Below are 24926 nucleotides of genomic sequence, written 5' to 3' on the forward strand. Positions count from 1 at the left end.
CGGAACAAAACCCTTCATCATACACTTGTTTGATTTACTGTCCAGGGTTTGGCATGCAGCGTTCAAATAATGTTGTTTTCTGGCTGCGGAGGAAAAAGATTGGGAGCAGGAAAAATCGATTTGTCAGGGATCAAAATCGTTTTATCTAAAATTGCTGTTTTCTAATCTCTCAAATATTTAGGTGAGTGCTTTAGTGGATGGTTGGAACCTTTGCTGGGAAGAATAGCTGAAAACTACACTGCTGTGGTCAGCCCCGACATCACTACCATTGATCTCAATACTTTTGAGGTATCCAAACCAGTCCAGTATGAAAGACATCACAACCGGGGCAACTTTGACTGGAGTCTGTCATTTGGCTGGGAGGCTCTTCCATCTCATGAAATAAAGAGAAGAAAAGATGAAACATATCCTATCAAGTGAGTGCCTTGTGTATTTGGTGATAATATTGAATTTTTATATTCAATATCTTAAGTGAACAATAGGATGGTACGCCCAAGAATTAAAAACCTGCAGAAATGTTAAAGCACAGAAGTAAATCATTTGGCCCATTGAGTTTATGCTGGCTCCTTGAAGAACAACCTATTCTTAACCCATTCCTCTGCCCCTTTGCATAGCCCTGTAAAGCATTTTTCTCAAATGTCTATCTTTTTTGTTGAAAGTACTGATTTGCTCTGTTCCCATCATAATTTTAAGGCAACTGGTCCAATTCATAACCATTCATCAGTAGAAACATTCTTGCATCCCCCGCAGTCTTTGTGAACGAGAATAACTTGCTTCTAAAATAACACAATATCCAAGCCAACCATGATCTTGATGCCTTTTATCAAATCTCATCTGAACCTCCTTTGCTCTGACAAGCACAACAGTGACTTTTCCAGTCTAACCTGATAGCTGCATTCCGTAAATCTTTTCTGTACCGCCTTTTTTTAATTTTTTTAATTTTTTTAAATTTTTTTTTATTTTTTTATAAATGTATTCAATTATTAAAAAATAATATTACACTACAATAAAACAAGCCAGAACCCACCACTATAATACAATACAAACATGTAATAAACTACTATACAACTATGATACAATCCTTATTGAGGATACATTCAACACCTTGCGGAGCCCAGCGGTCCCGGAACTCCCTCAGGGTGCCCGCAGACAGGGCGTATTCCCTTTCTAATCCCACCCGGGCACGGACGTAACCCCGGAAAAGGGGCAGGCAGCTGGCTCGGGTAGAGCCCTCCACCGTCTGGCGCCGTGACTCGCGGATGGCCAGCTTGGCCAGGCCCAGGAGCAACCCAACCAGGACATCTTCAGCCCTACCCTCTCTCCTACGCACAGGGTGTCCAAAGATGAGGATGGTGGGTGAAAAATGCAGCCAGAAGGCAAGGAGCAGCCCCTTTAGATATTCAAACAGTGGCTGCAGCCTCACGCACTCCATGTACACGTGGTACACAGACTCTTCCAGCCCGCAAAAGTGGCAGGCGGCTGGCGAGTCTGTGAACCGCGAAAGAAACAGGTTGCAGGGAACACCTCGGTGCAATACCCTCCACCGCTCTGTACCGCCTTTAGGCTCTTCACCGCCTTCCTATAATGTGACCATAGAACTCCAGTTGTGATGTAATAAAGGTTCAAGATAATTTTCCTGCTTTTGTAGTCATTATTTAGGAAATCCAGTATCCCCAGGCATTGCTAAATATTCTCAGAATTATTGAACATATTATCGGACTCTCTGTTCACAACTGTCATTTAACCTATATATCTCTCCTTTATTCTTTCTGTTAAAATGTGTGGCTTTGTAGGTTAATTGGCCTCTGTAAAATAGTTTCTAGTGAGTAGGGAGTGGATGCGAAAGTGGAGTAATGTAAAACTAATGTGAACAGGCGATCGATAGAACATGGACTCGTTGGACTGAAGGGTCTGTTTCCATGTTGTAACTCTAAAAAAAAAAAACTAAAATGTATAGCTTCACTTTTCTGCATGAAATGTCATCTAGCACTTGTCTGTCCATTCTGCCAGCTTATTTATGTCCTCGCTCGTTCAGTCCTGTTTCAAATTAATTTATTGTCCTATACACCAGGGTGCAATGAAATTCCTTATTTGCATGCAGCAAATGGTGCACATGGTAATGATAAATTCAACAGTAATTACAATGACGAGCACAAAACAGCAGAATGGTGCAAAGATTGTTGTGCAATCTGAAGTAGTGCAAGAAAAGTGGAAGCACTCGAGAGCATGTGGCAGCACTTCTGGGAAGGTGTGTGAAAGAGATGATTGGTTCAGGAGATGGACACAAAATGCTGGAGTAACTCAGTGGGACAGGCTGATTGATCAGTCTGAAGAAGGGTCTCTACCCGAAACGTCACCCATTGTCCTATACATTCCTTCTCTCCAGAGATGCTTCCTGTCCCTCTGAGTTACTCCAGCATTTTGTATCTGTCTTCGGTTTAAACCAGCATCTGCAGTTCCTTCCTATATATGATTGGTTCAGGAGTCTGATAGCTGTGGGGAAGAAGCTGTTCTGAAGTCTGGATGTCTGGCCTTGCACACAACTGTATCTTCTCCCAGAAGCTAAAAGAGAAAAAAGGAATGGCCAGGGTGACGGATATCATAGTCATAGAGTGGTACAGTGTGGAAACAGGCTCTTTGGCCCAACTTGCCCACACTGGCACCGGTATCCTTGATGATACTTCCAGCCTTCCTGCGCAATGCACTGTGAAGATAGACTGGACGGAAGGAAGTGGCTAGCCTGTGATGGACTCCACAATCTGCAGGTTGAGGCCATCCAGAGGAGAGTAGTTGCCACATTGGGCTGAGATGCATCCCGTCAGAATACTTTCTATAGTGCATCTGTAGAAATCGTAGAAAATCCTTCTGAATTTGATGAAACTTCTCAGATGCCAAAGAAAATAAAGAGCAGGGAACTGAGTGTGCAACGCTGAGGGGGCACCAGCGTTGAGGGTCACAGTAGAGGAAAGAATAAGGAGTAAGCCATTTAGAACGGAGACGAGGAAACACCTTTCCTCACAGAGAGTGGTGAGTCTGTGGAATTCTCTGCCTCTGGAGTTCTGTGGAGTCTGTGGAATTCTCTGGAGGCAGGTTCTCTGGATGCTTTCAAGAGAGCTAGATAGGGCTCTTAAAAATAGCGGTCAGGGGAAATGGGGAGAAGGCAGGAACGGGGTACTGATTGGGGATGATCAGCCATGATCACATTGAATGGCGGTGCTGGCTCGAAGGGCCGAATGGCCTACTCCTGCACCTATTGTCTATTGAAAAGTTGTGACCAAATTTAACTGATTTGGGTCTGCTGCTCATGAAGTCCAGAAGCCAACTGCAGATGATGATCCAAGGTATAGGTCCAGAAGTTTGCAGATTAGCTTATTTAGTATTGAAGGCTGAGCTGCAGTCAATGAACAACATCCTAACATAAATGATCTTGTAATCAAGGTGATGCAGAGCTGAATGCAGTGCAAGGGAGATGGTGTCTTCCATTTGACCTATTTTTCCTGTACACAGATTGCAAGGGATCCAGATTGTCCATGAGACCGGCTCCGATGCACACCATTATCTTTTAGTTAATTTCTAATGGCCAACCCCAAGTTGTCCTTTGGGCAATAGAACCTACCCGGCCAATATAGTCAAATTGTAGAACAAAATCCCACCAGTGTGATCAGTGACTGAAGAATCCAGAGGTGAAAGAACACTCTGCTACCAATAGGGCAGCACTGATTCTCTCAGTCAGAAAAGGCACGCTCGTATATCAACATACATGTGAGAAGGTTTCACATGCACAGGAAGCCACACTTTATTGGTTAGCTTAGTGGAGTCAATGCTCTGTTATTTCATCCTTTGGCATAAGTTCCACTTCCCTGACCAACAAGGGCGAGGTCTTTTTTAACTTTTTCTTTAAAACAGTTGTGCATGAAGCATGGCTATTTTGGCAAGGTTTTGTGAATGAGGTTGGGTAGCGTGACACAAAGTAACATTGAACTATAGTTCAGGAAGAGACCAATGCCAATGAGCAGAAGGGTGTGGGGGGACTAATGAATGTCAAGGCAGAGGAAAAGTCCATAAATATACCGAATGTCTTGCACTGCATTATATGGAATCTACACTATTTGCACTTTAAAACGGTCGCTGGGATAACCACAAAATGTGACCTCTGCTGTGGGTCTGTGGTTGAAGCCTGCTTGACTCCTAACCTCTGTGGGTTTTCCATGGATTTTAAATAAATGTTTGGAGTATTGACACTTGTTCCCACCCATATTTAACAGGCTATAATTATCAGTATCATTACTGTACAAATGAAGCGCAGCTGTGATGTTGCTAGGGTGAAATTGCACCCCGGGACCATCTTTTTATTTGTATTAAATATTTTTAATTATACATTTTTCTCAATAACCTATTCTTCCTCTTTGGTTATGAGACAACTGTCTTTATTATAATTGTATGTAATCCAAAGAGGATGTCTTCCCATAATAGTTGACTTTTAACTTGATTCCAAATGAATATTAGAACCAAAGGCACTAATACAGAGAATAGTTTTTGAACAGGAAGTGTGAGTAGAATATTGGCCTGTTCAAGACCATCTTAGTCACCAGTCTTGAAATAAGGAGAGTGCGTGGTCTTTGAGGAGGAATACCATGCTTTCAATAGAATAGGTGGGAAGATGAAAGCTAAGTTGGTGGGATAATGTAGATGCACCCAAAACATGGCCTACCCATGTTCTCCAGAGTTGTTGCCCGAGCTGCTGAGTTTCCATAGCACTTTGTGTCTATTTATTGGTGGGATAATGGATTGTCAGATTCTCTCTCTCTCTCTCTCTCTCTCTCTCTCTCAAATCGGTGATGCTAACTATCAAACATATTTCTCCTTGCCTCTTTAAAGATTGTTTTGATAGACCATTCGATTTGATTTTGATTTGATCTTCTATGTAGTATACGTGTGACACCTTGACACCTTTTTTTGTCAACACTAAATCTGCAGTGCCCAATTGAGGGTCCTGGATCTTAACTTGGTGGGAGAAGTGCTTGCAACTCTTCTTTCATTTTTCATCATGCACAATTTGTTCATTAGTGAAGGGACAAGATGGATTGATCATACAATCGTTCACTGGGAATAGGCAGTAAAGATTACTGCAAAGAGTTTTCAGCCTTTGATAACGTTTTTTAGGGGAGAAAACTTTTTGAGTCGATTGTAAGAAGTTGCAGCTCGCGCGACTTTATATGCTGCACCTCAGTTTGAATTCCGGTGTTTCTACTTCCAATGGTGTTATGTAGTTGCTGTGAAGATTATGCTACTGTCTGCAGCGTGCTTGCCATCCCTGATTCATTATCGACCTGATCACACTGTAAATGGGTTGAAATCCCAGCAAATTACAGCGCAAATACAGCGTCACATGATCCAAGAGCGCAAAGCCCAATAATGCAGTGAACGGCCAAAATGCAGCAAATCTAGGTCTATATTGCTTTCACTACAATAACATGACGCCAAAAGTTGTTTTTCTTGACTGCAGTCAGTTCTGTGTGAGTTCTTGTCTGCTGGTTACAGCAGCTCGTGAATGACTATATAATATGACTTTTTGAATGTCAAGTCTCACATGCAAGTGTCAGGAGGCCAATTTTGAAATTGAACAGTTAGCCCAGTGGTTCATCATGTGTGATTTACCAAATGTACAGGTGATATCAAACATTGGTCCTGCATTTTTCCATTTTAGGGTTGTTTTGATGGGTCGTGTGATTTGGATAATGTTTTGATCCCCTCAGTGATGATCAGTATATCTATGTGCCAATACACAACTGTCTGAATCAAACACTGGGCTGAATCCTCTGTGAAGCTTTGAGAAACCAACTCTGAAATGAACTCTATGGATGCTAATAGGCAGCCTTTCTCCAGGGCATGGTTTGGGAATACCTGGATGATGCAGTAATGGGTGAAGAAATCTACAGTTAAGGGTGATAAGAGGGACCACTGATTTATACCTGACCATTGATGACAATGCATGCAAACTGGAACAGGGTACTCTGTGGAAACTAAATACCACTTTTTGAAAAAACGAGCCCAGATCAGCTGGGTTTATTTTTGTTGAGATGTTGCTTTTTATATAAATGCATTTATGCTGGTCTCTGATCATGCAATAAATCTGGAACAGGTGAGAAAGCCGGTAAGCAGCTTGTTAGAATTACAGTGAAAGCAGTTATATTTGGATAAATGTAAAGGGTAGAGGTTATATTTGGATAAATGTTAAGGGTAGAGGTTGCCCTGATTCAGGTTAACTGAAGCACTGATACAGGATGAATATCATTATTTTCATGATCGTATCCTTTAGAAACATTGAGGCCCACGTGTAACCAAACCCAACAGAGGAAACGGGAAAGCTGAATGTTTTCACAAAGCGTGCCCTGTTGTGACTGAAAGCAGTTTCTCTCTAGTTTCATATAAAGGACAATCAATAGTCCTTTTCAAATGCAAAGGGATTTTTACCTGGGGTTTCAACGCAGCATCACCAGTTTCAGGAGACTGCTGTGGAGTTGAGTGGAGGCTGTCTTGAGATGATAATGTTCTCATCAGTTGTTTCTGTCAAAAGTGGAGGCTTTTGTTTTTGTGTTCAGAAATCCCATACGGTTTTCCCCACTATTTCTATCCAAGTGACTGCTGCTCAGTCTGACACCTTGCTCTGGTCATGACCGTCGAAGGACACCTGAGCAAATGGCATTCCCTGTATAAATCCATATGCTGCTTCAGGAATTGGAGTTTGGAAAGCATTAAGTTGCCACTTGCCTTTTTGTTGACGCCACACTACTTATTTAGACATGGCAGGATTTGTAGACTCCTGGAAATGTGCCCACCTTAACTTCATGCCACTTGTGATAGTGGATCCTGGGATTATATTTAAAAACAGTTCACAACTGGCATCGTGTGTCTAAATTTGAAAAGTCAATGGCATCGCTAACAGCTGCAAAATAGACAATAGCTGCAGGAGTAGGCCATTCGGCCCTTCGAGCCAGCACCGCCATTCAATGTGATCATGGCTGATCATCCCCAATCAGTACCCTGTTCCTGCCTTCTCCCCATATCCCCTGACTCCTCTATTTTTAAGAGCCCTATTTAACTCTCTCTTGAAAGTATCCAGAGAACTGGCCTCCACCGCCCTCTGAGGCAGAGAATTCCACAGACTCATAACTCTTGTGTGAAAAAATGTTTCCTCATCTCTGTTCTAAATGGCTTGCCCCTTATTCTTAAACTGTAGCCTGTTTCTGGACTCCCCCAACATCGGGAACGTGTTTCCTGCCTCTAGCGTGTCCAAACCCTTATTCTTATTTTTCAATAAGATTCCCTCTCATCCTTCTAAATTCCAGAGTGTACAAGCCCAGCCGCTTCATTCTCTCAGCCAGTCCCGCCATCCCGGGAATTAACCTTGTAAAAAAAATGTATTGCATCACTTGGAATATCAAGAATAGCACAATATGAATTGTGGGCACACCATAAGTTCAAGCATCTGCCACAATGCCAACTTTGAGCAACCAGGTATAGGCAATCAATGTGGCTCTTTGGTATTACATAGAACAGTACAGCACAAGAACAAGCCCTTTGGCCCACCAAGTTTGTGCCAAACAGGACCTCAGTCTGAAGAAAGGTTTCGGCCCGAAACGTTGCCCATTTCCTTCGCTCCATGGATGCTGCCTCACCCGCTGAGTTTCTCCAGCACTTTTGTCTACCACCAAATAGGAGGCCTAGTTAAACAAATTCCTTCTGCCTATGTGTGAACTATATCTCTCCACTACCTACATATTCATGTGCCTATCTAAGGCAACCACTGCACATATCCTTTAAATTTTCTCCCCCACCTCACGTTTAAGGTATGCCCTCAAATATTTGACATTTCCACCATGGGGGGGGGAGTTCTGACTGTCTTCCTTAGCTATGCCTCTCATAATTTTATAACTTTCTATCAGGTGCTGCCTCTGCTCTGGGGAAAACAATCCACGTTTGTCCAATGTCTCCTCACAGCCTGTTCCCTCTAATCCAGGCTGCATCTTGATAAACATCTTCTACACCCTCTCCGTCGTGTAATGAGACCAGAACTGCATAAAACACTCCAAATGCAGCCCAACCAAAGTTTTATAAAGCTGCAACATGACTTCTCGATGTTTATATTCCGTGCCTTGACCGATGAACGCAAGCATGCCATTTGCCTTCCTGACCATTTCTACTTTCAGGGAGCTATGGACTTTAACTCCAAGATCCCTCTGTACATCGACGCTGTTGAGGATCCTGCCATTAATTGGATAATTTATCCTTGCGTTTGACCTCCCACAGTGCAGCATCTCACACTTGCCTGGATTCAACTCCATTTGCCGTTTCCCTGCCCATATCTGTAACTAATCTATATCTGCTGTATCCTTTCACAGCTGCCTTTATGGTCCACACCTTCATACATTTTAGTGTCTTCTGCAAACTTATTAACCAACCCAACTACATTTTCATCCAAGTAATCTATCCTGAGAATAAATGGTCTCAAGAATTCCATACATTTTAAGGCTGAGAGGGTCACCCGATTTTTGCGAATGGATGTGTTGAATCTACTTCCATGTGAAGTAAAATTTATCGGCTGTTTTTAAAATAGTGTGAATGTTGCGGGTAATTTCTATTTAAATAGGAGTTACAGTGAGCGTTTGGGTGAGCTTCAATCAGGTACAAAATAAAACTATGCAATTTCTGCAGCCAACAGATTTGATCTTTAGTTTGTTTTCAGGACTCCCACGTTTGCTGGTGGCCTCTTTGCGATCTCCAAAGCTTACTTTGAACTGATTGGAACATACGACAACCAGATGGAGATATGGGGAGGAGAGAATGTGGAAATGTCATTCAGGGTAAATGCAAATGCTTACATTTATAATGGTGCGCCTTGGTTGTGTGTGTTGGATTTTAAATTTGAATGTGATGTTGTGGTCTAAAATGCAAAGGCACAGCCTATTTTCCATGAGAAACTGCCCAGGACTGTATTCAATCATCATCATCACCTTCACCTTCATCATCATCATCACCATCATCATCACATCATCATCATCATCATCATCATCACGGCACCAGCTGAACAAATCACTTGGTCTCAGTTCTGCTGGGCCAATGAGGGCAAAACAAATCTTTCAGTGTTTTCCCTTTCTGATCAAGTGTCTGATTATTTGGCAAGACCAAGATCAGGCTCCATACCCTCCACATGTAAAGCCCAAGGTCAAGATGAAGAATTGATGAGATGCCAGTCCCAAAGGGCACCCACGAAGGTACCCCGTGACAAATGTGTGCCTTCAGGGCAAGAACTTCGGGTTTTTGTCTTGTCTAATATTTTGGATCTTTTTGTATTTGAGAAAAACATTTCTAATGCACTCGTAAACGATAATTACAAATTAATGTCGATCGTTGCCATTTGAGCATTTGGTGGAAATTGATTTCCTGTTGGCCTATTGGTATCAACTGAATTACAGACAGACTAGTGTTTAAATACTGGAGGAAGCCCAAACTCTGTTTTGTTTATGGCTCCTTGAATTTTTTTTGATCAAATAGGTTGAATTAGCGCCCAGACGCTAAACTCAAAGTCGGCTTATAGATAGCCGTCATACCCATCGCCAAAGTCCTTCTCAAAAGATGATTTTTCAAAATTGAGAAGAAGTCTATTCTCTGTTATCAATGGCTCCTAAACTTTTATGAATCAATACCCCATAAATACTTGCTGTTATGAACTGCTCCTGTAAAGTAGTTGCGGCTGTCCCAAAGGTTCCTGGGAACTACAAGCAGCCCTTTGGAGAACGGTTGGCGTGTATGTGAATTTTCTAACTAAATTGCCTTTATTATTAAAGTGACATGATCGCCCTGTAATCGGTTGTACAACCAGATTGGTAACCATATTCTTTATGAATTCAAAAAAGTAAAAATGGCTATGTTACAATGCTCTTCTGAAGTGAGAGTCATGTTATAATGACAATTCCTGCCATTCTTGAGCTGCAATTGGCACTGGAAAATGTGGACAAAACTGGCATTGACTTTTACTGCTTTTTATAAAAGGTTCATTTCTAATGCAGCCTTGAATATATTTGGAGTTCAAGTGGGGTAGTTGCCATGATTTCATCATCCATAGTGAATGCAGAAAAAATAGAGACAAAGATTGACTGGTGTCGGGTTCTGCTCAGTATCTGCTCCCACCTTATTGGAGTCAGATGGTTGTGGGCTTGAACTCTTAATCTAGTCCCGTGCCAAACTGAGGTTAATGCACTGCTGGAGGTGCTGCCTTTCAGTTGAAATGTTGAACCTCTCAAGGAGGCATAAATAATCCCAGAACACTTTTCAAAGATAACTAGCACGTCCAGTGTCCCAGCCAACAAATATCTCTTGCCCAATATCTATAACTGATCACTAAAATCTGATAATTTACATAACTTTAGGAGCATGCTCTGCGCAAATTGACTGTTCTTTGCCTCCATTACAGCGTTAACTATATTTCAAAATTGCATCACTGGCTGTGATGTGTTTTGAAATCTATTGAGATCATGAAAGATGCTACATAAATGCAAGTCCCTTTCTTTCAAAAGACATGTCGCAGAAAATGTAATTGTTATTAATTCATATCTGTTCTTTTAAAGTCACATGGACGTTAACCAGGCAGATTTGCTAATGCTGGCTTGATAACAATACTGAATAATCTAATTAGATCTTTGTTATGCGCCAACCCCATGGCCACAACCCCAATTCTTCATTCCTCTTTTGCATTTTTCCATTTCTCCTCTGTTTTCACTCCACAAACTTTGAAACTGGCTGGAAGCAATCTCCTTGACCAATTGCCTTCCTCGCTGTGACTATCTGTCTGACTACTGTCCTTAGAGGTGCCTTTGGAATTATTTTCTATGTTGATGGCATGACATAAACACAATAGAAATCGTAATTACCCCTGTTTGACACTTTCTGGGTGAACTACACTTTCAGAACTTGGTTCTAGCTGTTGCTTCGTCATTTTATCCTGTACTGTTTTTGAAACATTTCAGTTTTAAACCCTCCATCATCCACAAATGGTCCATCTTTAAGTCTTGCATGTAAACTGAGTGAGAACAACCCTGAACTCCATTTCTGGGCAATGTTTGCTGTTCATTATTGTGAGCTCAATGTGTGCTGCCTCTACTGGGGAATGATAAGGGGCAGTATTTAAATGGCTTGGCTGTTCTATTTTGGGAGATCTATGAAGGAGAAATGTAAGACATGTTAAGTACATCATATGCCCTTGTGCCCATCACATTTATGCCACCTAATACAAGATATAAGATACATTTATTCGTCACATGTGCCAGTTGGCACAGTGAAATGAAATTCCCATACAGCCATACAATAAAAATAAGGGACACAACACACTATAGAGTTTGACATAAAACATCCCCACACAGCAGAATCAGAGTTTCCCACTGTGTGGGAAGTCACCAAAGTCAGTCTCTTCCTCCATTGTTCCCCGTGGTCAGGGCCTCCCCGTGCCCTCCGCAGTATATTAACAGTATGTTATGTTTGGAGGAGAAATACACGAATACCTTTTTGAATTAACGATCCAATTCCTTGCATTCAGGTGTATTAGGATTATGATGGAGGAATAGAGAGATCTTTCCCTGGAGGTTGAGAAAGTTGAATGTCCATGTGTCAAGTACCATCGCTTCGATAGGCTTAATTTGTGAAATAAATGGTTTTTGGAGGCTTCCTTTGAATATATGATGTGCTTTTGCTATGTCAACACTCATACATTTTACATTATTATAGTTGAAAACTAATTTTTGGTAGCAGGACTTCAAAATACCTCAAACTACATGTGTCTATTTTTGGTGTAAACCAGCATCAGCAGTGCCTTCCTACATACAAACTACATACACGTCAGGGTCTAAATATTGTGAAGATGCGGCACGATCAACCAGAAGGTGGCGCAATAGTACAGACAGTCGCTCATTTTGTCATTCAATTCAACTGCACAGTTATACTTCTGATTTTTTTTAATGATATTGGATGTTGATGGGCTGGAGGGTAAAATGCGCAAAGATGAAACCTTTCAGGACATTCCACGCACACCTTCAGGAGATTAAAAACGAAATGCTGTCAATGTTAGCATGTCAGATAGCATTAGTGGCAAGGAAAACAAAGCTGACAATTCTGGTTGATGGTCTTGGGAACCGACCGTGTGGATTGACGCTTTGGTGCAGTACCCAGAGAGTACTGTCCAATCAAACCTGGCGTCTTTCAAATGGGACTTAAATCAAGTGGACATGAAGGATCCCACAGCTCTTGCTAGAAGAGCAGGAATGGACACCCTTGTCAAAGCCAATATTTATCTCTCAAACCAACATCACTGGAAACATTGTCAGGTGGTTATGATTGTGGGATCTTGCTGTGTGCATGTTGGCTGCATGTTTCCTGCTTTACAATGGTGGTTATGCTTAAAAGTACCTTGTTGCGGCAAAACACTCTGGGATATTTGGAGGTTATAAGTCATTTTAAGAAGCCAGCTGATACGTTTGTTTGAGGGGATGGGGGGTGCTGGAGAGAAACAAGCGTTTTGTCTGGATGGCAAATGTCTTCTAGCTTTATAGATCATCCCTTGTGGATTAAGATGAAGTTGGGGCAGTACAAGGCTAAAATCAATTACGGCTGGAGTCGTCATTCTGTTCAGTAGGGATGTTGGAGATGGAGATTTTCTGCCTTTAAGCTAAATTTGGGGTACAGGCTGACAATGTAGGTGGTGGGGTCAGGGTGGGGAAGGTGGCTGAAAAAGGACAGTGCAATTGGAAACAAGTAAAGTGTGCAACATTGGCTGAATCTAACTGTGAATAAAATGAAGTAAGTCGTCGCAGCGCATTGATGTAACAATCTGTACAAGTACCTGTTCTGACAGTTCAGTTCCACGCCTCAAAAATGCCTGAATTGGTAACTCTTCATAATAATAATAATAATAATAAATTTTATTTATGGGCGCCTTTCAAGAGTCTCAAGGACACCTTACAAAAATTTAGCAAGTAGAGGAAAAACATGTAAGGGGAATGAAATAAATAGTAGAGACATGACTAGTACACAAATTAAAGACAGAATTCAATTCAAAACACAATATGAGGCAATTCAAGCACAGATGAAAAGGGAGGGGGACGTGGGGCTAAGGATAGGCAGAGGTGAAGAGATGGGTCTTGAGGCGGGACTGGAAGATGGTGAGGGACACGGAATTGCGGATCAGTTGGGGGAGGGAGTTCCAGAGCCTGGGAGCTGCCCTGGAGAAGGCTCTGTCCCCAAAACTGCGGAGGTTGGACTTGTGGATGGAGAGGAGACCGGCTCATGTGGATCTGAGGGACCGTGAGGGTTGGTAGGGGGAGAGGAGGTCAGTGAGATATGGGGGGGCCAGATGGTGGAGGGCTTTGTAGGTGAGGACCAGGATTTTGTAGGTGATCTGGTGGGAGATGAGAAGCCAGTGAAGTTGTTTGAGGACTGGAGTGATGTGATGCCAGGATTTGGTGTGGGTGATAAGTCGGGCGGCTGCGTTCTGGACCAGTTGGAGTCGGTTGATGTAGGTGGAGCTGATGCCAAGGAGAAGTGAGTTGCAGTAGTCCAGTCAGGAGGAGATGAAGGCATGGATGAGTCTTTCAGCAGCGGGAGGTGTGACAGAGGGTCTGAGTTTGGAGATGTTGCGGAGGTGAAAGAAGGAGGTTTTAATGACATGGCGGATGTGAGGCTCAAGGGAGAGGGTGGAATCAAAGATCACGCCAAGGTTGCGGGCCTGGGGAGATGGGGAGACAGTGGTGCCGTCGATGGTGAGCGTGGGGTTATTGATTTTGCTGATTGTGGATTTGGAGCCTATGAGGAGGAATTCTGTTTTATCGCTGTTGAGTTTGAGGAAGTTATGTTGCATCCAGGTTTTTATAGCTGACAAACAGGAGTTGATATGGGAGAGGGGGGGGAGGGCGGTTGTGGGGGGATTTGGTGCCGAGGTAGATCTGGGTGTCATCGGCGTAACAGTGGAAGTCCAGGTTGAAGTGGCGGAGTATCTGACCAAGGGGGAGGATGTAGATGATGAAGAGGAGGGGGCCGAGTACGGAGCCTTGGGGAACGCCTTGAGTGACTGTGGCTGTAGCAGAGGTGTGGTTGTGGAGAGAGATGAAGTGGGATCTATTGGAAAGGTAGGAACAGAGCCAGCTGACGGACGGACATTCATAGTCCATTCCTTCTGTATATTCTTAAAGGACACAAGTATTTGGAATTCTCTTTTTAATTGACCAATAATATTCCCAATGGGTTTTTTTCTTACTAAATTTAAGTATTTTTCTTAATAAATTTACTAGAAATTGATTGGTAAATGTGAATTATTAAGGAAATTCTGTGTTTAAATAATACCCTTTTATTAACTTTTGATGTTCACCATGGACTAACGGCCATGTTGTGTAATTTTCTTTAGGTCTGGCAATGCGGTGGGCAGTTGGAGATCATTCCCTGTTCAGTGGTGGGCCATGTGTTCCGTACCAAGAGCCCGCACAGCTTCCCAAAAGGTGTGCAGGTAATTGCCCGCAACCAGGTGCGTCTGGCTGAGGTCTGGATGGATCACTACAAGGAGCTGTTTTACAGGAGGAACCAGCAGGCAGAAACAATGGCCCGTGAGGTGAGTGACACAGTTGGTAGTTACTCCTTCAAATCCTGGAGGGATTTTTGCTCTTCTTTTCTCCAATATCTGGTTAACGGTATTTCTATTCAGAGCAGACCCTGGTCTTTGCCTCCCAGATTTTGCTCCATTACTATAATCTATCTTGAGCACAGGGATTAAAGGGCGGTTCAATCGGAACTGGTGTTTTTCCAACAAGACATGAAAGCATATACATCACGTGGGTGCGAAGGATCCCACGGCCTGTTAGAAAAAAGAGCATGACAAGACACTTTTGTCTGAACTAATAGTGGTGACATTTCCTGCTTTGTAACTGCTTGCCTCCCGTGGAAACCTATTTAGGATTTAAAGTTTTAAGATATGTTGTTTCCTACACTCATAATCGTGACTGAATGGAATACTGACTTGCTTCTGTGTAAAGGTATATTTTTCTTCCAATTTATAGTACATAGTACAGGCCGCTGGGAGGACTCTCCCGACGCCGGAACATAATCATCCGGCGAGGACGGCCTGGAACATCGGGCCTCCGTAGAGGCAACTGTGGAGGCCTCAATAGGCCCGACTATGGGTGGACATTGGGGATGGGACTGGACTTTGTGCCTTCCCCCATAATGGGAACCATTGTGGGGGGATGTTTTTTATGTTAAAGCTATTTATTATTGTTATGTTTGTATTCCTTTTTTAATGTGCTGCATTGGCAAAAAGAATTTCACTACATCTAGGTGTATGTGACAATAAATCAACCTTTGAACCTTTGATGGATTTGGGATTCATCTATTTTTTTTTTCCCCCTATTTATAGAAAAGTTTTGGCGATCTTTCAGAAAGGTTTCAGTTGAAAGAGCGATTAAAGTGCAAGAACTTTACCTGGTATCTGCAGAACATTTATCCTGAAATCTTTATACCAGATTTCTCTCCAATACGTTATGGAGCGGTGAGTTAAATGATGCATTAAATTAATAAGCTTTGGTTTGTTTAAAATATGAATGAATTGATTCTGAATTGCAATTTTTCCCTTTTATTTAAATTAATAGTTTTTCAACAGATTTAACAGGCATTGAAATTGCACCAAGGTTTTGAAATGGGTGAATGTTTTAATATCTTGATCTGGTTTTGATTTGTTTTAGATCATAACTTTGAGGGTTTTTTCTCATTTGCATTTTAAAATCTACTTTAAAAGCAAACTTCCTAAGGTTGGGCAAGGAGCATTTAGCTCCAGAGTTATTGAGTGCTTCCAGAAAAATACGTTTAAACTAGAACAGCAAATTGTTTTTAACTATGATTTATTAAAAATCTGTATCCCTTAATTATTTTTAATGTATAAATGGAATAAATTCTGCTCAATGTTGTTTAGATCCCACCTTCCCGAATTATTTCCCTTGGCACTTTTTCTCCTAGTCTTCAGATTTCTGTCCTGTAGTCTTACACTCAACCCCTACTCCCAGTTTAGATTGCCACTGTCCTATAAAATACTATACATCTCTCCATGTAATGAACCATACAGAAATCTAAGTTTAATTTGTGCATTTGTAATGTTGAGAAGCAGAACCAGCATGAGGCCGAAGAGCTGCCTCCACTTGTTGAGTCCCGACTGCATAGTTTTTATATTCTCCACCCTTTGTTAAATTTGGAGCGGTTTTATGCTGCAGGTCCATAGGCATCGAGTCATTAATAATGCTGTTGTCAGAAGTCGTGAAGCCATTAGGCAAGTGTTTGGTTCGTCACTTCAATCCGCATTGCTCCTGTATCTGGCATTGGTGTTTTTTATCTTGTTATCAGCAAGATTATTGTTTTGCAATCACTACCTTTTCAACAATTTTACAATTTGCTTTGTCGCATGGATTATCAAAATGATGAATTGCTGAACTTTTACTGCATGTTTTGCAGATTAAAAACAAGGGAACTGGAAGCTGCTTAGATGCTGGGGAAAACAATCATGGTGGAAAACCTCTGATAATGTACCCATGTCATGGAATGGGAGGCAATCAGGTACCAGTCAATGATCATTTGAAAAAGCAAGCAGTTCTAAAAGTGCGCCTGTCCGTGTTCCTTGTCGGGATCAGTTTCAGTTTAGTTTATTGTCACGTGTACAGTGAAAAGCTTTTGTTGCTGCTATGCAGTCAGCAGAAAGACAATACATGATTACAATCGATCCATTTATAATGTATAGATACATGATAAGGGAATAAAGTTTAGTGCAAGGTAAAGCCAGCAAAGTCCGATCAATGATAGTCCAAGGGTCACCAAAGAGGCAGATAGTAGTTCAGCACTGCTCTCTAGTTGTGGTAGGATGGTTCAGTTGCCTGATAACAGCTGGGAAGAAACTGTCCCTGAATCTGGAGGTGTGCGTTTTCACACGTCTATACCTTTTGCCTGACGGGAGAGGGGGGAGGTGTAAATGGTGTCAATAGAAGGGAAGTTGGTTTGTGTGATGGTCTGGGCTGCGTGCACAATTCACTGCAATTTCTTGTGATCTTGGATGAAGCTGTTCCCAAACCAAACTGTGATGCATCCTGATAAAATGCTGTCTATGGTGCATCTGTAAAAGCTAGTGAGTTGGTGAGAACTTCCTAAGCCTTCTAAGGAAGTAGAGGCATTGGTGTGCTTTCTTGGTCATTACTTTAATATAGGTGGTCCAGGAGAGGTTGTTGGTGATATTGACTCTGAGGAATTTGAAGTTTATTTCGGCACCGTCAATGCAAACTGGGGTATGTGTACCGCTTCACTTCCTGAAATCCATCACTATTTCCTTTGTCTTGCTCACATTGAGAGACAGGTTGTTGTCTTGACACCAGGACACTAGGTTCTCGATCTCCTTCCTGTACTCTGTCTCATCATTATTTGATATCTGGCCCACAATGGTGGTGTCGTCTGTGAATTTGAAAATCACGTGCTACTAACTGAATTGTCATGCCAAACTAATCAACTTTCCAGACCATATCAAATGTATGAGAGGGTGGGTGAATTTGAAGTTGCAACCCAAGGATCATGTAAATAGATGAACAAATGGCAGATTATCATTGTATGTGGCAGGAATGTTAGGATGCTCGTGTTCCAACAATGTCTGGAGTTAGTTATGATTGACATTGGGAGATCTGGGGGTTTTAGTAGATGAGGTGATCAAGATTTTAACACAACAATTAACAAAGTAACTAGATGCTTAACCTTATGGCCAAGGTAGTGGAATGCAAGTTGTAGGGAGCTGTGGTCTGACTTTGAGTGCTGTGTACCATTACGGTCACTAAGACATTTGGAAAAGACACTCAAGCCAAGGAGGTGAAGCGGAGAAGGGGTTTGTTGTCGATTCTTTAAAAACTTGAGTTAGAAAGATAAAGAGAGGAAACAAGTTGTCATAATATTGGGGGAGGAAAAAATGTGCTGATTGGTATGACTCTTCAATATAAGATGGTGAGTAAATGTGCCTCTTAGATCAAACAAGTCTTGGATTTGTGCCTCAATCAATTGAGAAAATTACACACAATTTCCACTTTTCACTGATTGCTTCTATAGGAATGGAATGCGCAATGGTTTTGGATGGGGGAAAGTTGTGATGCTTTCTCCATTTATCCACTCTCCAGGTGGGTCAAATGGTCCACGAATGCTTGCTCTTTAGACTCGCAAGTAACCAGTGGTTAATTGGGTAAGATTATACCACTCGTTATAATGGAGATGCTGGAATCTTGAGCAAACCACAGTGCTGCAGGAACTCAGTGGGTCAAGCAGCATCTGTGGAAGGAATGGACATGCAACATTTCGGATCGGGACCCTTCTTCCACACTAAAGTCGCCTCTCCATTCCCTCCGCAGATGCTGCCCGACCTGCTGAGTTCCTCCAGCACTTTGTGTTTTGGCCACAAATAATAATATCTACTTCCAGTTAAACGGACCCTTTAAACAAAGGTTTCTCAAGGTTCACATAACTATTATCGAACAGTGGTTGGTGCCTATGGAAGCCTATCTCTGCTCCAGTGCTATGCATTCAGGAGAAATAAGAGAAGTAAAGTGAATATAGATTGGGTTAGAAGTGTTATTATTGTGCTTGGAGATCTGCCATGTACGCTGTTTTGATAATATGCATTTTTCCCCATTGATGTTTTCAGTATTTTGAATACACCACGCAGTCTGAAATACGCCACAACATTGGCAGGCAGTTGTGCCTTCGAGCCATGTATGGTCAAGTTCTATTGCAGCAATGTAAATACACGGGGAAAGATACCAAAGTGCCAGGAGATGAACACTGGGAATTTTTAATTGTAAGTATTGCATATGAATAAAAGTGTTGTCTTAAACTGTGAGGGGATCGGCGACTTCCTCCCCTCCCATTGTAAGGATGAGTTCACTTCAAAGGTGCATTCATTATCTCAAAGATGTGAATTTAGCCACCAATAAAAATCAGAAATAGAACCTGGGCTGTCTTTCCATTTGCTAGTCAGAGAGAGAGAGAGAGAGAGAGAGAGAGAGAGAGAGAGAGACATGGCTTCAGCTCCCATGGGCAGGTAGACACCATGAACTACCCATGATCTCCATGATGGGCTGAGCCTGATGATGTTTTTGTGGGATTGGTGATGAGCAATTTGTTGGGAGCAGTCTGTCCAATCTTCAGCTTGTACCCCTCTGAAAAATGATGAATATGTGACTTGTAATGTTATTGTGGCAGATATTGTGTCCAGGATTCACCACTAGGTTGCAGCTTGTTCCCTGGATTCATCAGCAGCGTTCAGGCAAATTATACTAGTATATATAACAGTATTATAACAGCATTTAAAAGACATTTGGACAGGTACATGGATAGGAAAGGTTTAGAGGTTTAGGTTTAGGCTAAATGCGGCAGCTGGGACTAGCGTTGATGGGGCATCTTGGTTGGCATGGGCAAGTTGGGTGAAGGGCCTATATCCATGCTCTGACTCGATGATTCTGAGTACAAAATTATCTCTTTTTGTTCAAATAAATCATAAATTGATGAAATAGGAGCACCAATAGAAATGTACCCAGGTGTGTCAGCAATGTCTGGAGAAGATTAGAGGGGTGGGGAGGGGCAGTTGAAGGGGAAGAGAAAGTGAAGCATCTATTTAACTTGAATTTCTTTGTTTCTTCAAAAAGGACCTGATAAAAAATTCTGCCAGTAATCAGTGCTTGACTGCGTCAGGAAAGAATCCATCCATGGTTCCGTGCAACTCTGCAGACCTGCACCAGCAGTGGGCTTTCACCTAGTGTTGTCAAGAAGGACGTTGCCGCCTGGTGAACTATCCGAGTCATTCTGAGTGGGGAAAACGCACACTTTAAAACATAAAAGCCGGCCTTGCTGTTAAATCTTTTTGTGACTCTGAATTTTAGCCTGGGTATAGAGCAAATCAGATTTATTGATTTCATTCCTGTTTTGTTCAGAAAAGAAATCTCTTAATTGGATTGAAAAGAATCTCTGCTACCAACACTTCAAAAATGAATGACTCCTACCAACGCTTCAAAAATGTTCAATTAAGTTTTCTCTGGCATTGCAGGAGCGATTCCTTTCTAAAAATCCTGTATCTTTGGCATTGAAAGCAAGTGATGTGGAACATTTATAAGGTAAAATGTCCATTTAGTTGGCATTTAACGTAAATTGGATTCTGGATATCCACCACCTTTGTGTTGAATCCAAAGCAGAGCAGGGTTGAAGCTGGTGCCATTTGATAGATGCGCCTGGAGACTATTCTGCATTGATGCTTGGATCTATTCCTGATTCAAATGTGGCTGAAGATTCCTGCTGAAGTTTGAAATTCCTCAAATCTTGAAGTAGGGAAAAGAAAACACTTAATTCGGATGAGAAGTTAAACGGAGGTTCTCTCTACCCTCCCAGATAGATGTACAAAGTCCCATTGTTTGGTCATGTATTTCATTGTTGTTTGTGGGAGCTTGTTATGTCAAAATTGGCTGCAAAATCTATTTGCATAACTGCACTTACCGCCTGTGGAATGCTGTATGCACTGAAGTGAAAGGTGCTAGATAAATGGATAAATGAGTAAGGGATATGTGTCACTTCAGAAGGGCTTATTGTGGGCTGAGGGACAGTACTGCTATAGGGTTTTGGAGGACGGAGGGAACTTTGAATTGCCTTTATACAAATGACATTTCTTTTTGATGCGTTTTCCTATTGGCACCACTTGTGAATTTGCTGAAAGGTAACAGCATCAAACTGTTAAATGTAACTATGAAACATCGCTGCCTTCGGTGTTCCACCCAGCTTTTGTGCATGGATGGACTCCGACCAACAGTGTTCCTGGTTTCAAATGTGCTCAAGATCACTAAAGCCTTGAAATGTGGAAGCTGCAGATGAATTGAAAATGAATTCCCTGTCATTTGTACCATACATGGTTTACAGTAGCAGCTGCACATTCACCTCTGCTTCTGAAATTCAGTTCCAGTGGACCCAATACAAGGTGTTTAGCGCTACCAGACAGGGACAAATTTATTTGCAGTTACGTCATATTCCAAAGGCAACTTGCAACTAATTTTCTTAATTTTGGTCAGCAACGGGGAAAATTTGTAACAAATGTTTATTCAAGGTCAAGATAAACTAATACAACTGCGCATTTCTCTCATTAAAATGTTGCTGCGTGTCTTGCCTTATTTACCCCCATAACTTCCCAACCAGGTATAGTTGCAAGTTAATGCTCAATTTCCATTGGATTAACTGGTTCCTATATGAGAAAGCAGTAGGAACTGTACAGTTAAGTTAAATGCTTCATATATTGGCACTCGTGAAAAAGCTTTCAAAAATTGGCTTTAAGATGTGCAAGAATAATGACCACTTGGGTAAGATGGCAGAGTGTAACTCCTTCCTCAGAACCTGTACCTATGGAATGACAGGGGAGGACATTTTCAACATAAAATCCAATGGAACATAGAGCATAGAGTTCACTGTGGTAGTTTTGATTTGTACTTGAGGTCAGTTGTCATTTAATAATGAATGTAATCAATTGTGAGACTGTTTTAATAAATCATGGTGTGTGCGTTAGGAGTAATGTCATATCAAAGGTACAGTACTGCTTTGATACCCAGGTCACTTCCATCCAAGCAGTCATTGACTTGTAGAGCTCTGGAATTGTCAAATGTGGTCTGGAAAGAGCATTAAAATCAATGTTACGGGTAAACACAGGAGACTTATTTTCGGTACGCTGATTGCACCAAGCTGCATTTCCACAGATATGCAAGGTCAGCAAAAAAGTGGGTCTGCACATTGGAATTGTATAAGTTAAGATAATTTATCATGCTTAAAATAAATTGAACATTGAGCTGTATATATGTGTCAAGACACAGTTGAAATAGATTTTGGGGTTTCTTTATGAAATATTTAGTTCCTAAGCTGTAATAACTGCAGTTTCTCAGAGTTGGTGGGCTGCACTATCAAACAGCATGAGGCTCTTTTGAGTGCGAGTTTGGGGATAATCTAGTTTAAATTTTTCATACTCTGGATTTGAAGCAACAAATGCTGAATTATATTTTTCTAAGCTTTTTTGAATTTATTATAATACTCTGACTTGTAGAAATCCCTGCCTTGTAATTGCACTTTTGCACATGTGCAAAGGTATCCCACTATTAATCTAGCATCAAAGAAGCTCTTTGATCCCATTTCACAGTGATAAAGATGATCCTCTTGTACTGCAGTAAATTTAGTTTGTCTCCCAAAGCGAACAATGATTTGCCCTATAACACTGCAAACCATGGTCATTTTAACCATCGATCCAATAGCCTGGGAATATTGCATTTAGACATGTAAATGGATTAAATTGGGAAGCCTGCTTCCTATTTGTATGAACTATTTGCTGGCGTTATCAGGATATAGAAGTGTACACAGGATATAGAAGGCAACATAGGGGAGAATGCTACTTTAACACAACCACCTTTACCCCCTCCCCATCACTTACGATTCCAGTTTTTATCCTGATTTATTGAACAGAATATTGATTTCCTGAAAAGTGAACAGAGGTTTGAATTTCATTTCCTAAATTTGCTATCTACCTCCATTGAATTCTAACTCTGTAGTTCTAAACAAAAAATCATTCAATATTCACTACTCTCTAACAATTGTATAGGCACTTCATCTTGTATGTTTAGACTATTTTTAAATGCAGGAGAGAAAACTAATAATTGCTTGTAAACCCTCCTGAGTCTTACTAGTTCAACTTGCTGTATTAAAGAATGCCTCTGGATTGTAATGAAGCAAGATGGTATTTCTGGTGCAGTGACACAATGCATCACATATTTTGGTGTTGTATCTTAAAAACCAGGCAAGGCCAGAGTTCACTCCTCAATCTGTGCTTTTGTTAGCTGTGAAAACATAGACCTCTACAATGTAATGTTTTTGTACAAGCAAATGGAAAATGAGCTAGGCTTGCTACTGGTCATTGATGTCCTGGCCAATACTCTCCCCCCTCCCCCCCCCCCCCCCCCCCCCCCCCCCCCCCTCCCTTCCAATAATATCAAAACAGATATCTGGTCTTTTATGGGACTTTACTGTGTTACATTGTAACAATGGCAACAATTCAAAAAATAATTTATTGGCTGTAAAGTACTTCCGACATCCTGAGTTTGTGAAGGACACTACGTAAATATGTTCACTTTCTCCATTAAGACCTACTCTAGCAAGTGAAGATGTGAACTTATATTGGGGAAAATGGAATTGCCCACTGATATTTATTGTAAGCTCACAAAAGCATGACTATGGGAGATGGCCTTTGGCGCCCATCAATCCACATGAATCACTGCTTGATGACACGAAGAAAAACAACTTGGAATTGATTGATGTAAAAAGGCTTTTTTAATTTTTGTTGGAGTTGTTCTAGAAAATGTTTTCTGCCATTGAGCACTGCTGAGTATTGTTTTTGCCATATTTGAGTTTGAATGACTTACCGAAATAATAAAATCATGTTTGAGTTGTGAAAATGTTGTACATTATTTCATCCTTATCATCATCATCGAGTCACACAGCTTTGTATGGAAACCAACAGAGTGGTCCAGAGCAGGTGTGGAAAGCATGTTTCCTTCCCTGAGGATATTAGTGTTTAATGACAATCTGGCAGCATTCATGGTCTTTTCATTTCCGTGGCCAACCCACACATCATTATCAGTGTTATTGAATTCAGTTTCACAACTTCACAACTCACAAGTTTGGAATTAGAATGATCAAGTTGCTATTCCAAGACTACAATCACTACACTACAATGTTCTAGGATGTTATCACTCTTCATTACACAGTTGCAGCAAAATAGAGTGAGACACCATCCCACAAATTGGTGAAGGAATATCAAAGGGTAGATGACCTGCCTGGATTTATAGATTTACAATACCATTGGTAGAGGATCAGCAAGATACCTTTTGCTAAAAACAACAATGGGGTGATTGAGGAAAAAGATAATGAATATAAACACTGCACAAGGTTTTCTGTTCATTTTTAACCAAGGCACATTTTCTGAATGCCCAAGTGATGGAGTAACTCAGCAGGTCAGGCAGCATCTCTGGAGAAAAAGGATGGGTGGCGTTTTGGGTTGGGATCTTTCATCAGACTAAGTAGAGGGGAGGGAATCGAAGCTAAGAAAAGCCCAGAACAAAGCAGGACTGGCAAAAGATGACCAAGGAAGGGTGGAGTCCATAATGGCTCATTGTTGCCTGGGGAAGAGGTGATGCACAGGGATACAAGGATGTGAAAAGTGGTACTAGTAGGTGGGGGGAGGGGAGGAGAGAGGGAATGCAGGGGTTACTTCTGTTTTGGACCAAACTGTTGTCACCTGTAGATTTTCTCATCCTATCAATTCTGGCAGCCCCAAATCATGTCCAATGTTTAAATGTCAACATTGCGGCTTTATCATAGTTACGAAATGAGCTGAAAGTCTATCCAATTTACGGCAGGTGTTTGATATAATATTTGTATAAATACTGGGCAATGAGGTCAAAACGTTCCACAATACACTTGCCACGATGTTGCGACTGTTGGTTTTAGCAAGTCTTGCCCTGCTTGGTAAGTATAACTTCAATTATTTTGCCTACTAAAAGAGTCGCTCTATTTCTAATTTCAAAAACAGTTTCAGTTGTTGCTGACTAGAAAATTAAGTGCCAGGCATTCGCTATTTCTAATACAAATGAGTCATGTGAAAAATAAAACTTACTAAGGAGCAGTTGAATGAGATTTAAATTTGAAGTAATTGACATCAAAGACAGCAGTCCTAGGAAATTTAAAAAGGTCCCATCTCCAGTCCTCCCTCCACTTGTGATATCAGATTGGAAACAGGTGAACACAAGAAC

The 24926-nt window shown here is 41.4% G+C and overlaps 1 protein-coding gene across 1 annotated transcript in view; it reads left to right on the plus strand.

The window, feature by feature from the left end:
- galnt6 (polypeptide N-acetylgalactosaminyltransferase 6) overlaps positions 1-23570 on the plus strand; it is a 57771-nt gene extending 34201 nt beyond the window's left edge. The window contains exons 7-13 of the mRNA XM_033015511.1: positions 182-416; positions 8747-8864; positions 14450-14650; positions 15452-15583; positions 16537-16638; positions 18749-18901; positions 19749-23570. Of these exons, the coding sequence (XP_032871402.1) occupies positions 182-416; positions 8747-8864; positions 14450-14650; positions 15452-15583; positions 16537-16638; positions 18749-18901; positions 19749-19859 (1052 nt within the window). The 3' untranslated portion in view covers positions 19860-23570. The remainder of the gene's footprint in view (positions 1-181; positions 417-8746; positions 8865-14449; positions 14651-15451; positions 15584-16536; positions 16639-18748; positions 18902-19748) is intronic.
- Positions 23571-24926: the final 1356 nt, after the last annotated feature.

Source organism: Amblyraja radiata, chromosome 46 (assembly GCF_010909765.2).
Source record: "Amblyraja radiata isolate CabotCenter1 chromosome 46, sAmbRad1.1.pri, whole genome shotgun sequence".
Classification (NCBI taxonomy): Eukaryota; Metazoa; Chordata; class Chondrichthyes; order Rajiformes; family Rajidae; genus Amblyraja; species Amblyraja radiata.